The sequence below is a fragment of the Meriones unguiculatus genome, chromosome 7 (assembly GCF_030254825.1).
Source record: "Meriones unguiculatus strain TT.TT164.6M chromosome 7, Bangor_MerUng_6.1, whole genome shotgun sequence".
Taxonomy (NCBI): Eukaryota; Metazoa; Chordata; class Mammalia; order Rodentia; family Muridae; genus Meriones; species Meriones unguiculatus.
Window position 1 is genome coordinate 21,640,920 of NC_083355.1, and position 14,622 is coordinate 21,655,541.

General features: G+C 45.3%; 1 protein-coding gene across 5 annotated transcripts; it reads left to right on the forward strand.

Moving 5' to 3' along the window:
- The first annotated feature begins 668 nt into the window (after positions 1–668).
- Positions 669–9,768, forward strand: LOC110543421 (keratin-associated protein 4-6-like). Of its 5 annotated transcripts, none has more exons than XM_060388393.1 (3): positions 669–880; positions 9,210–9,353; positions 9,429–9,768. In XM_060388393.1, the coding sequence occupies exons 1-3, from the start codon at positions 669–671 to the stop codon at positions 9,766–9,768; spliced, it is 696 nt and encodes a 231-aa protein (XP_060244376.1). The 5 variants fall into 5 exon arrangements, with proteins under 5 accessions (XP_060244376.1, XP_060244379.1, XP_060244378.1 ...); XM_060388396.1 differs by lacking the exon at positions 669–880 and having other exon boundaries at positions 9,154–9,353; positions 9,399–9,509; positions 9,639–9,768; XM_060388395.1 differs by lacking the exon at positions 669–880 and having other exon boundaries at positions 9,154–9,368; positions 9,459–9,768.
- The last annotated feature ends 4,854 nt before the right edge of the window (positions 9,769–14,622 follow it).

Consider the following 14,622-nt stretch of genomic DNA (forward strand, 5'->3'; position numbering starts at 1 on the left):
CTATTGGACATATCATTCTGATTCAGTCTGGAGGGCAATTCTAAAAACAGATCTGAGTCCCAGAGATCTGTGAGGCATTAAAATACTGAGTCATGCTTAACCATTCCATGGTGTACCAGGGTGCTGAGACCGACCACATGTTGGAATGTCTTAAAATTTTCACTAGCTCAGTGAGCATCTAGACTGTGTATGCATGGGTCATAATCATCCTGGATTCTCACATTTGAAAAAAGAGATCTGACTTCCTGTTTTCATTCCAGTGGTGCACCTGACTACAAATTCCAGCTCCATCAAAAGCTCTTCTGAAATCATGTCAGGATGAGAACTGCAGCACAGACAGATAATGACTCTCCCATGTCATGTGACAAGCAGGAACTAAGGTCAGATAATACTGCAACTAAGGGAAAAATACAAGAGGTGATTCATGGGGAATACCAGGAAACATGAGAAAAGTGACATAATTATGTCCTCTGTTTTGGTAGCTATCACTAGAAAATGACAACCTATTAATTTGCATTTGTATCATACAAACAAAAACAAGGAAACAGTATTGTCATAATTACAGAAACCACTTAGCTGAGTATAAAAAGGGGACCTGCAGCGAGGGGACTCCAAAACATAAATCTCACTCACTTGTAAATCTACTGAGAACCTCCACCTCTGACATCATGGTCAGCTCCTGTTGTGGCTCTGTCTGCTCTGAGGAGGGCTGTGGCCAAGGCTGCTGCCAGCCCAGCTGCCTCCAGACCACCTGCTGCAGGACCACCTGCTGCCGCCCCAGCTGCTGTGTGTCCAGCTGCTGCAGGCCCCAGTGCTGCCAGTCTGTGTGCTGCCAGCCCACCTGCTGTCGCCCCAGCTGCTGCAGGCCCAGCTGCTGTGTGTCCAGCTGCTGCAGACCCAGCTGCTGCCGCCCCACCTGCTGCAGGCCCAGCTGCTGTGTGTCCAGCTGCTGCAGGCCCAGCTGTTGTCAGTCTGTGTGCTGCCAGCCCACCTGCTGCCGCCCCAGCTGCTGCAGGCCCAGCTGCTGCCGCCCCTGCTGCCGCCCCTGCTGCTGCCTGCGTCCAGTCTGTGGTCAGGTCTGCTGCCAGAGCACCTGCTACCGTCCCACCTGTGTCATCTCCACCTGCCCCCACCCCATGTGCTGTGCCACCCCCTGCTGCTGAGACCTTTCCTGAACACGCCCACTTTTTCCCACCTCCTCTGTTATGAAGATAATCCTTGGGTACCTCATAACCATCCTGAGAGAGGCCTCTCCTGTCAATCGTGTGTCTAGACTCCAGACTCAGGAAAGCTACTTGTGGTGACTTCTTTGTTGTTTCAGGACAAAATATAGAATTGGAAGTTAAGGAGTTAATATGGGGGTTGGGTGTGGGAGTGGATCCTGAAGGAGTTACAAGGGGAAGTCAGGGTATTAATGTGATCAAAATACACTGTATGCATTATGAAACAATCAAATAATGATATAAAATTTTAAAAGGGAATTAATAAGAGTGCACATCTTCTAGACTCAAGTGTGGGATGCCTCCGAGTGCCTGCAGAGTCAGATCAAACCTTTAGAGCGGGAAGTCTCACGATGCCGCCTTGTTTTCCCTTGAACTGTGACATTTCTCTACCTTGTTGCTGCTACTTCTGAATAAAACTCCTTCAATTGGAATAGAAACACAATTTCCTTGTGTCTGTTGCTTTGTAACAGCTGCCTTCAGCTATGGGACATCATATGCAAAGCATAACTACTCCAAACTTTCCTGACCTTGCTCTCAGGACTTCAGGAAATTGCAACTTGCTGAGTTAAAAATGTGCAAAAGGGAGGTAGCTACAGACGGTCTCAGTGAGTTTGTGTGTGCATCAACCTGTTATGTCCAGGAGACACTGGCTTGTGCAGTTTTCCCGCTGTCTTTTTCATGATGTTTCCTGAGCAGCGTGTGCATGTGTATGTGTGCATGTGTGTTTGTGTATGTGTTTTTGTGTGTCATTTGTGAGCCATTGTGAGCCCAGACTTAAAGGTAGGACTCCCTCCCCTCAGGTGGATTTCCCTGCTCTCTGCTGACTTCACCTGGATGGTGTCTTTAGACACAGACTCCCCTAACCATATTTGATATATGGCCTCCCTGCTAGCCCTTCCCTCCCCACGCCTATATGTTATTCAGTACTGTGCCTCTGTTCTTATGATAGGAGCCTGCTGTACAATGCAAAGCGAGCATCTTTGAAGTGCCTAGCTCCCACCAATTCTTAGAGGCCCTCACCCACTCCCCAAGGGGTATATAACCTTTGTTCTTTGGAATTAAAGTTGAATTAACCATCAACTGTTCCAGAGGTGTGTGATCCCTGTATCTCTCCTGCCCCTCCTGACTTCCCGCACTGCTGGGAGACAATCCCTCGGCAGGAGGAGAACCAACAGTTTGTGAGCCTGCATTAAGTGCCCAGGTCAACTGCAAAAAGAAGCTTCTCTGATGAGGGCTGAGAGATGCCTCAGACAAGTTGCCCAGGATCTAAAAAATACTCTCCTACCTGTGCTCCAGCACGCAGCCCTGCTTAAACTCAGTAGGCCACAGCCACAGACAAAAGCATGGGAAGGAGGCTAGTCAGGAGAAATGTCTGCCGCCTTTCCTTCCCTTTCTGAACATCATAAAAACACTTCCTGTTGTATTTGAAGACCCCTTTGCCTTCATCATCACATCCCTATACTCCCGACCCCTAGCCAGGCCTAAATCATCCAATCCCGTTTATCCAAGTGGTTTCCAGGCCCCACATCTTCACCCTATAATACCAACCCCCCATATTGGCAGTCAAAAAGAAAATGCCCTAACAAAATCCCCTTGCCCAAGACCTTCACTCCATTAACACTGTCATTGTCCCTCTCCACCCTGTGGTCCCCAGCCCTTACACTATCCTATTTGATAGCCCCAGAAACGCCACTCACTTCTCAGCCCTAAGCTTAGATATGTGTTTTTTTTTTTTTTTCTCAATGCCCCTATGTTGGCAGACTTTTTAGAAACTCTTTTATTTATATTTCTTTATACCTCTTTCTCCCTACTCCACCCAATCCCTTCCAACACCCAAACACCAGGTAGGAGGGAGAAAGGGTTAGTTGGAGAGGGGGCACAGTTCTCTAAGTTGCTTCCTGCTGGTTAGGGTCGTGTGTTTCATTGGAGCCAGTCCTTGTTTCAGGAAATCTCCAACTTCTTTTCTCACTGCATCAAGGGTAACAGGAGCTGCAGCAAGAGGGGAGAAGAGGGAGCAGCAGCCTGTTCTTTCTTGGAGCTTTCCAACACTCTCTGGGCTCTGGCATTTATTTTCTCTCTGGAGTCCTCAGATTTAAACTATCTGCAGCTGGCAAAGAGCCCCTCTCAGAACTTTCACCGGGCAAATAGTTGGCTGCCATGGACTATCTGAATCCGTCCCACATCCCACACCTGGGATTAAAACAAAAACATGTTTATATCCACAACCCCCCTAGATGTTCATTCTCAAGATTTTTTTTTTTTTTTTGCCTTCAATTGGGCAGACCCCATACTCAACAATCCCTACAACTGACCTGCACTGTCCTTCCCCAGGGATTCAGAGACAACCCCCATCTTTCAGCCTGGCACTCACTATGGACCGGGTCTGCCTTCCCCCTTTTCCCTTCTGCCTGCTTCAGTAGGTAAATGACCTCCTCCTTTACTGTCCTCCCCTTTCTGATAGCCAAACTGACACTGCTTCACTTCTTAATTTCTTCGGCTCCAAAGGTTACCAGATCTCACTTTCCAAAGCTCAACCCTTCTCGAGCGAGTTATTTATCTTGGATTCTCTCTCACCCCATCCTTCGAAAGCTCACTTTAGACCACCTTGCCCAGCTCTGCTCCTTATCTCTGCCCCCAACGGAATCCAAACTGCTTTACTCTTGGGGGATGGCCAATTTCCTCCACTCCCTGGATATTCACGTCTGGCACATCCTCTTAGACACTCATGATTGTGAGCCTAGCCTTTAACGGCTGAGCCATCTCTCCACCCCTAGTACATCCTCTGTACCAAGCTGCTTCTGGACCTCCCAAGCCTCTTCTTCCCATTGGCAAACAATTCTTTAAATGAAAAGGCAGCAACAACAAACCCACCCTTCTTTAAGCCTTAGCTTTTTGCCTCCTAAATCTATGCAGACCTTTCCATCTTTACACTCCAAAACAAAACAAACAAAAAACCCAAGGTTGTGCCCTTGAGGCCTTGGAACACTTTCTAGGACTGACCTCTGCTCCTGTCATTTACCTCTCCAAAACTCTAGATAACACCTTCTGTGGCTGACTTCCCTGTCTAGCCACAGCCTTCCTGCTTACCTCTAAATCTAATTAACACTAGGCTTCCCAGCTCACGGTCTACTCCCTCCTCTCTCTCCCTCTCTGTCTCTCTCTCCCTCCTCCTAACTTACTGAGGACTCCAATCCTTTTCTCTTATCAAAAATTCATTCACATGTCTTACCTGTCTCCCCCTCAATCCCTTCACACCTATCCCTTTACCCGGACATTCCCCAGACCATCTTCACTCCTGTCCAGAGGCTCCAGTAGACCACCTCCCCCACCCGTCTCACATACAAGAGGGTCCTTTAGCTACTTCTGCCTATAATTTTCATACAGATGGCAGCTCTTTGCTGGTTTCAGATGATGCCCTCATCAAGGCAGCCTCCTTACCCACACACGCACTACCAATCAACAGACACAATTAATAGCCTTCACCAAGGCCTTCCAATTTGCTAAAAATGCATCACTAATGGTGTTTTCCATATCCTTATAACACACTCAGCTGTCTAGAAGGATCAAGGGTTTTGAAACACTAAAGATAACTTATTTACTAACTTTTCATATATTCATAACATCTCCAAGGCCTCTCTTGCACCCTCTCAGTTTGGCTTGGTTTACTGTAAGGCACATCATACTGATCCCTCCTTTGTCAGTAAAGACAATAATTGTAGCAGGGCTCGGTGCCGCTCGCCTGCAAGCCCAGCACTCAGGAGGCAGAGGCAGGTGGATCACTGTGAGTGAGTTCAAGACCAGCCTGGTCTACAAAGCTAATCCAGGACAGCCAAAGATACACAGAGAAACCCTGTTTCAAAAACAAAACAAAAGACAATATACTTTTGCCAACATGATAGCCTGTTAAACTGCCATTTCATCCCTTATGAGTCACCCCACTTCCCTCCAGGCTACCGTACTACATAACCCAGAGAGCGCCATACTTAATCCTCCTTTATCATTAGGATATCATTCCCTATTTACATCACATATTGCTCTAAAACTAAATAATACTAAATCCCTTCTATCCTTTCTCTATTGAAGCCTGGAATGTTGACGTCTGCCTTTAAGATATAACTGCAGCCATTTCACCTACCATTTTATTTTTAAGGTGAAATCAAGTTCAAAATTTAAACTTTTCAGCTCTGGTTCTGGAAGAGGTTATTCATAGCTGGCACCAGCAGACGCTGCCAGAGGGTCGAGCTGACCTTACACTTTTACTATGATTCAGTAGTGTTCTAACTCGTGCTTTCTTATCCCTTCACCTGGCTGCATCCACCCTTCTTATGTGCGCACCTGGCTACACTTTGGACGCACTCGAGAAGACCCTAAGCTCTGCCTCACTTCCTGCGCTTAGTACCTTGAATCAACTTAAAGGTTAGCTGATAATCCTTTGTCCAAAAACATAATGTTGCCTCGTATGGTTAGCCAAAAGGTGTCACTGCCTTCCCCATGTCTATTGCATCTGGTTCTTTCTATAAAAAATCCTGCTGGGAGGCCAGGTTGATGTCACGGTTAGGCTCCCCAGTTCCTTTCTGTGTCCCTGGTCTGACCAGTCTTGGGGGGTGGCATTCAATAAACCATCCATATCTAACTGTGACCAGCGTCTGAGTGGTTCGTGCAGCTATTCTTGGACCAGAACATCTCCAAATGCACCGGACTCTCACCCCAGGAGATAAGACTTTTTATAGAACTGAACCCAAACCTACAATGTATGTCAGTGAGCTAACCCCACCTCCACTATGCCCTACCTCTTCCCACTCACCAAATTATAGAAGTCTGAAGTTGTAAGGGTCCAAGAGAAATGTTTTAAGGTATGTAAGTACAAGCTACAAAGGTCTGGAGGTGTAAAAACTTAGTTGTAAAAGTCTGTAAATGCAAGAAAATGTTTTAAGATCTGAGGATACAAGAGCTTCTGAAAATTGTGAGGGTCTGAGAAATTGATTTCAGGTATGAGTCTGAGAAAGTTATGTAAGGCATGTGAAAAGTTGTTTCAAATTTCTTCTCTCTCTAAGCTACACGAATTTACTGTCCTTTCTACAGTCTACATTTCAGTACTAACACATCTAAAACTTGTATCTCTTTTTATAAACTGAAAACATTGCTATAAACTTCATAAAATCAACATAAATCTCTCTGTCACAAGTTAAATGGGTTCCAGATAAGTACTCCCATCAACCAACACCCTAAATCTCTCCATCTGTTTATTCCTGAAGGTGGTCCCACAGAGCCTGGGCATCAACTGGCACAGCCTACCCCTCCTGACTTCAACAACATTTCAGCTTCTTTGGGACCCAACAATAGTGCCCTAATATTAGCAGGGAGCAGCAGGAGGGAATGATGCCCACTTATTCAACACCCAGAGGCCCAGTAATAAAACAAAATGGTGGACAGGAAACATTCTCTAACAGCCTAAAGCGCAGCAAACATGGCACCAGCAGGTTTTGACCTTTTCTTTCCCTTGCTAAAACAAACAAACAAACAAAAAAACCTGTTAGATTACATTCCTAAAACTAGCCCCCCAGGTCCATTCTTTTATTTGGCCATTGACTCATTCTTGAGAATAAACACCAAAGTCCAATAATCAAAATTCATTATTTGGCTACAATGGCTAACATGTCCAATTGGTACTTACCAACTCACCCCAGAACAGACTCCCTCATTTTCTCCTTAAAAACTCACTCCTGAAAAAAAACAAACAACAACAACAACAAAAATATCCACTGCTGCTGATCCTGCATGCTCTCTACCTTTGTCTGACCAGAGGTAGCACTCTCCCCCAACCCTGCTTTCCCCTCAGAGTAATAAATCTCCTTTGTGCTGAGAATTTAGTGTCTGGGTATTTTCTGTACCGACTCTAAGAGACCATGACCCCATATATTCTATGAACTAGGGACATTTTATATAACTTCCATGAGTCTTTTCTGAGACTGATACTCCAACCAAGGACCACTCATGGAGATAACCTAGAACCCCTGCACAGACGTAGCCCATGGCAGTTCAGTGTTCAAGTGAGTTCCATAGAAATGGGAACAGGGACTGTCTCTGACATGAGCTGATTGACCTGCTCTTTGATCACCTCCCCCTAAGGGGTGAGCAGCCTTACCAGGACACAGAGGAAGACAATGCAGCCACTCCCGATGAGACCTGAAAGACTAGGATCAGAAGGAAGGAGAGGAGGACCTTCCCTATCAGTGGACTTGGGGAAGGGAATGGGTGAAGATGAGGGAGGGAGGATTGAGATTGGGAGGGGAGGGGAGAGGGAGCTACATAGGGGATACAAAGTAAATAAACTGCAATTAATAAAAATAAAAATAAAATAAAAATCAAATCATGTTTAAACAATACAATTATCTAATGTTCATTCCATATCCAAATATTGTTAGTACTGTCCTAAAGAGAAATTTCTATCCATTCCTCTACATTACATTTAAATACCCTTTGATTTCCTTAAATCTAAAACGTTTCTTCAGCCTGACACTATCTTAGGAAGTTCTGACAGTGCCAAAGAGGGTGGGCCAGCCATTGTGTGGAGAATTCCTCAGCCTCGGTTTATCCTATATTTCTCTATAGCTGCAGTCAATTATGCCTTTTATAGGAATAGGAAACAAAGTGAGTGACTGCATTTATTGTGCTGTGTGTACGTCTGCACACACATGTGTGCGTTCTTGCCTGTGCAGATGGACATGTATGCCCGCGCTTGTGGAAACGAGGACAGCCTCACACGTGATTCCTCAGGCAGCGTCCACCGTTCTGTTTTTCGGAGAAGATCATTCCCTGCCTTGAGTGGTTCCACCTTTCTCTGCCTCCCCAGAGCTGAGCTGCCAAGCACAGGCTACCGTGCTTGGAATAGCTTCTGGACGTTGAACTCAGGTCCTCATGGCAGCAAAGCAAGCTTTTTACCCACCCAGGCCATCTTCACAGCCCCGAGACCAATCTGATCCCTAGATTAGGAGTGCTTTCACATTAGGTTAATAATTTCCCATTTTGAAATTCATAAATAATTGATAAATACTTTGAATTGTACAAATATCATGTTCCTGGTCAAAGCCATGATTTAACTAACCGTCACTCCACCATTGTGGAGAGCTCCTTGCCTCCTCTTCTATTTCTCTTCTTTCTAATCAGTCTATACTAAGGTGTAGACTGATTATTTACTCGGTGTGTTGAAGTCCATTGCTGTCATTGTTTATTTTGATGTTCAAGTGCTCCCATACAGGGCCCAGTGAGAGCCCCTTCAAAGCGACACAAAAATGCCTTTTCATATTTAAAACAGTGAGTCAGTCAGTGACAGTTTGAAACTGGGTAAAGGAAGTATTGTTTCTGATGCATACCTTGGAGAAGTCAGGACAACCCACCACCTAATGAGCATGCATGACTTGCAGACAAGGTTCCCTTCCTCACAGCTCACATGGAGCTATCTCACAAAGATAAGCCTTACCCCCTCCCATTTCCCTACTATAATTATGCTTCTCTTTAGACATCAAAAGGGATGTGAACATCATGCGACAAATTGGTTTAATGAGCATCATGAGTGATACACAAACCATGGACATACCTCAGTGGCTGAATCCATGGGATGAACCCACCCAGGAAGCAGGGTGGACAAACAAGGAAACAGGGAAGGCAGTTTTGTGACAAAGACCAGATTAAATTATCTTAATTAGAACAAGGAAAAAGAAATCTTGTTTTCTTCATCTCCAAGTATTTAAAAAGGAAAATCTGACTTAATGATGACTATTTCTTCAGGGAAAAGAAAACAAGTGGGAAATCTTCTAGGCCATGGTCACAGCATTCTTAGCAGAGTATAAAAGGGAACATGCAGCAGGGAGAGTTTCAGATTCACCTTAAACTCACTCCCATACTCATCAGAACCTCCACCTCTGACACCATGGTCAACTCCTGTTGTGGCTCTGTCTGCTCTGAGGAGGGCTGCTGCCAGCCCAGCTGCCTCCAGACCACCTGCTGCAGGACCACCTGCTGCCGCCCCAGCTGCTCTGTGTCCAGCTGCTGCAGGCCCCAGTGCTGCCAGTCTGTGTGCTGCCAGCCCACCTGCTGTCGCCCCAGCTGCTGCAGACCCAGCTGCTGTGTGTCCAGCTGCTGCAGGCCCAGCTGCTGTGTGTCTAGCTGCTGCAGGCCCAGCTGCTGCCGCCCCACCTGCTGCAGGCCCAGCTGCTGTGTGTCCAGCTGCTGCAGGCCCCAGTGCTGCCAGTCTGTGTGCTGCCAGCCCACCTGCTGTCGCCCCAGCTGCTGCAGACCCAGCTGCTGTGTGTCCAGCTGCTGCAGGCCCAGCTGCTGTGTGTCCAGCTGCTGTCAACCTTCCTGTGGTGGTTCCAGCTGCTGTGGCTCCAGCTGCTGCCGCCCCTGCTGCCGTCCCTGCTGCCGTCCCTGCTGCTGCCTGCGTCCAGTCTGTGGCCAGGTCTGCTGCCAGAGCACCTGCTACCGCCCCACCTGTGTCATCTCCACCTGCCCCCGCCCCATGTGCTGTGCCATCCCTTGCTGCTGAGACCCTCGAGTGGATCCACTTTCCTCTCTATAGATTTGAGTCTTTTGTGCATGTGTTTCGGCTTGAATCACACCAAGTGGTTTGATGCTGCCTAAGTCCAAAGTCTCTTCCGCTTCACAAGCCCAGTGAGGAGCCAGACAATGGATGGTGTCTGAAATCTGGATGTCACTTGGAAACAGATTTTGCTTGGCCAGCGGACAGCTGGACGGCTACTTCTCCTCATGCCCTCTCCACTGGACTTTGCAGTTTCCATAACCTAATATATTTCTGTACCAAATGAAACTTTATATTTCTCTGCAATAAAAATTCAGTGTGGCTGTTACCCTTTTAAGATAGTGTCTGCTCTTCTTAAACAAGTGTGTGTGGTAGGTTGGAAGATAGTTCTGTCAGTTAAAGCGCTTGCGGCAGAAGCGCGGGGACCTGAGTTCTATCACCAGAACCCATGTAAAAAGCCAGGCGTAGTGGTGGTACCTTCTCATAAATTCAGTGTCGGGGAGACAGCACAAGTGAGCCCCGTGGGCTCCTGAGCTAGCCAGGTCAGCCTAACTGGTGAAACCTAGATCCCAGGGAGAGACTCTGCTCAAGAACTAAGGTGGACAGACCCTGCTGAATGACATAGGAGACTGACCTCTGACTTATTCAAACATGCGCACACACACACACACACACACACACACACACACACACACGCACATGCACACAGAGAGCAAATCTAATTTACCCACAGAGCATACAAGGAAATGTTCTTGCTTTCCAGGTTCCATTCATCATTGCCTGGTTTGTCCCCAGGCGTCTTGCTATTTCATAGGCAAACCACCTACCACAATGAATCAGTTTTAGGAAGACGGAAAAGCTGTGAAAGGTAGCAATGCATGCAGGGCTACATGAATGCAAGAGCGTTAACAACACAATTTGTGCTTCAGCCTTCACACCAGACCGTCTACCCCTCTGGGATCCAGATGCTGCAAGCCTGTACCATTTCTGCTTCCGTGTAGGGCAGGGCTTCGGTATGAGAACAAAATGCGTGGGCACAAACGTGTAAAGACGCCAAGATGAAACTTGCAAGCTTGTGTGCTAACCTCACATGTTAATTTAAAAAATAACATAGCAGGTATATTCCAGTATCTGATTAACATGTGCTTGAAATGGAGTAGGACTTCATCTGTGACTCACCTCTACTTTTGAGAGAAAGTTTTCAAATCCAAACACATTCGGAGAACAAAAACATAACCTAGGGGAGGGAGCAGATCCTGTCAGAAAAACATACAAGCAAAATGCGGTCAGCTGTAGACCTCGGTCAGCTGCAGGCTGCATGGCCACGTCCGAAAGTCTCACAGAGCTCCTGGCGGCTGTGTCTGTGACCTTTAGACATGTGGACCTGCTGAAAAGTGAGTCTGTTGACATTGCTCCTCTCAGATCCCGATCTCTTCATACACCCATTCAAGAAGCTTCCAACACAGACTCCAGCGTAAGTGATGAGGCAAAACGCGCTAGCCGACATGTGCTAGACTCTGCAGTTGAGTCTCCATCATAGTGGAGTTTCTTAATGACGTACCTGATGTGTTCCCTTACCAGTCTCTGTCCAGGGGTTGGAGAGATGGCTCTAGGGTTAAGAGCATTGGCTGCTCTTCCAGAGGAGCCGGGTTTGATTCCCAGCAACCACATGGTGGCTTACAGTTGACTGTAATTCCAAATGCAAGGAATCCAACACCTTCTTCTAGCCTCTGTGGGTACTAGGCATGCACATAGTACATAATGGCTGGTAAAACACTCTTCTACATAAAAATAAAATGAAATAATAATAAGAAAAAAAAACCTTTGTCTTCTTCAGTTTGTATATAGTATTTTTGCTTGTAATTTTATTTACTGGCATGAAATTGAGCTTTCGAGTTCCACTTTACATAAAAAATGGTAAATATTCCCCCAAAAGAATATTTTTACTGGTGACATATCCTACTTTTCCATTCTAGAGAGCACCTGAAATCTCAGAGTTTGGAGAGGAAGCCAGAAGTGCAAGCCATGAATGAGGGACAAAATGGAGATAAGTTATTTGCTTAGGATAAAAACTAAAAAAGCTGAATCTAACCCAAAAGGCAGCAGACAAAGTGAGATTCATCAGTAGGCTGATGGTGATATAAATATAGAGCAAAAACTCAAATCAGAAACTCTGGGGCAATGGCTCTCAGCCTATGGGTCTTGACCCCCTTGAAAGCTGAATGACCCTTTCACAAGAATCACCCAAGACCATTAGAAAATACAAATATTTAGTTACAATTCATAAAAGAAGCAAAATCACAGTTACTAAGCAGTAACAAAACAATTTTACGGTTGGAGGTCAGCACACATGAGGAGCTGTATTAAAGCGCCATAGCAGTAGGAAGACAGAGAGCCACTGTGCTAGGGTCTGCAAGAATCAAAACGAACGTCATTATACTGTGCAACTAAAGATAGAACACAAAGAAAAATTAACTGGATTTGAAACAATTAAATAATCCGTAAGGCAGAGCTTATACTTGGCTATCTCTAAACCAAAACAAAGTAAAACACAGCCCCCCCACAAAAACTTGTGTTCAAATACCAAGTATCATTTCTATAACAGAAACTTGAATAATCCAAATATTTTTCAGCAAAAGACTAGCCAAATGAACTGTAATATGTGCACGAGATTGAGTATTGTGCAGCTGAAATGCAATTAGAAATATCTGAAGCCACAACTATAGAATAAAAAGTAAGATGCCATTGCTGTGGTGTATTATATGAACCCAAAGCAAAGTGTAACCAAAGGTGCATGCTATAAAAACAGTTATCAAACAAAGCCAACAGAAAATGTGAAATTGTAGCAAAACAATGATGTGAAGACACCCTTAAATTAAAAAAAAAAGATAAACATATAAAATTGATCAATATGCTAATTAGTCCGGGTTAATCACTACTTAATATGCACAGGGGCCAAGAAATTGCACTGTACCTCACAAATACATGCAAATAGCATGTGTCAATCAAAAGCATGTTCTGTTCATAGATGAGAGAAAGAATGCATGCAGAGAAAGAAGACAGAAGCAAGACTTCCTTGGACATGTCTCATTTTATGAAAGTTATTCCGGAACCTAAAAATAATTTGCATAGTTATAAAACAAATAAAATTTTAAAGTCAGTTTTAGGACTATGAGAAGCAAGCATGGGATATGGAGCCAAATCCAGGTGTGTTTATTTCTTTTTTCATGATCAAGTACCTGGTAAACGCAACTTAAGAAGTTGCCAGAAAGAGTGTAAGCTTTGGTCCATTACGTGGGAAAGACACACACTGAGGGTGTGAAGTGGCTTGGCACGTTGCATCCATAGGAAGCAAGGAGAGATGAATGCTGGATCTCTGAGCCCTTCCTCCCTTCCTTCTGTATGGGACCACAGCCTGTGGGGTGTGCCACTGACATCCAGGGTGGATCTTCCTTGCCTTTTTAACACACTCTTACTGAAACACCCAGATGTGAGTTGCCATGGAGATGCTGAAGTCTATCACCAAGTTGTCAACGAAGATTATATATCACACCAAGCATGCTGATGACGTGGAAATGAATAGTTATAATTATTCATTACAAGAGTTTACCATCTGGGATGAGACGATCGAACACATTTAGATTATAGTCATTTGGGCTCGCGTAGGGCTCTTCCCAGAAAAAAAGACAAGCAAAAGGAGCAGGTGTATGGGGTTTCCATAAACTAACAAAACAATGCCAAAGAAAACACTGGCAAGGAAGGGGATGGGGCTGCTGATTGACTTGAAGTAAAAGAGCTTCCTGGAAAGAAGCTGAAGCAGGTACATTCTAAGGAGATTAAACAGTGCAATCAAAGGTATGAGAATTAATAGTGTTTCTGCTTCATGGACTACTGAAGGCTATAAGAACTTTAACTCATTTCTGCACGAGCTGTAGCAACTGGATACCCTGTGGGTTCTTTGAAAAGTAACCTCACTACATACTCACACAGCACAAACAAGAGATCTGGAGCATGTCCAGCACTCACTAACAGTGATGGTCTCCGTGATCTCACTTTTCACTGGAAAGTGCCTGAGATGTAAATATGTAATTCTTGATTTGGATGTTGGGGATATAAACATTATTTTGTTTTAATCCAAGGTGTGAGATGTGGGACGGATTCAGATGGTCCACAGCAGCAAACTATTTGCCTCGTGTGGGCTCCGAGAGTTTAAACTGAGGACTCCAGGAGAGAGAATACATGCCAGAGCCCAGACAGTGTGAAGGTTCCTGGAAAGAACAAAACTGCTGCTACTCCCCACCTACCCATCGACCTGCCCTGCAGCTTCTGTTGCTGTTGATGCAATGAGACAAGAAGTGGGAGATGTCCTAAAACAAGGAGTGGACTGGCTCCAAGGAACCCCACGACCCTAACCAGCAGGAAGCAACTAAGAAAACTGTGCCCCCTCTCCCACTAACCCTTTCTCCTACCTGGTGTTGGAAGGGATTGGGGTGGAGTACGGAAAAAGAGATATAAGAACTGTAAATTCATAAAGTACGCCACCACTTGAATCCTGGTCTTCAGGGCTTTACATTTGTATTAGAATTTCCTTTGTAACATAGCATACGTTGGCGTTTATGGAACAAACAGCACAGCCCATGGTGCCCTCATTATCCAAGCAGCGTGTCTGGAACCCATAATTATCGAGTGCCAGGGAAGGATGGTTCAATGGGACTGTTTCATAGAAAGCAGAACCCTCTGCACAGGCTTGTCAGAGGATGGACCAAACCCATTCACATGTATATCATACTTGGAGAGGGTTCCTAGGGGGATAAGATGGCTCCTTAAATGTGTCTCTGACATTGAAAAACACTCGTGTGA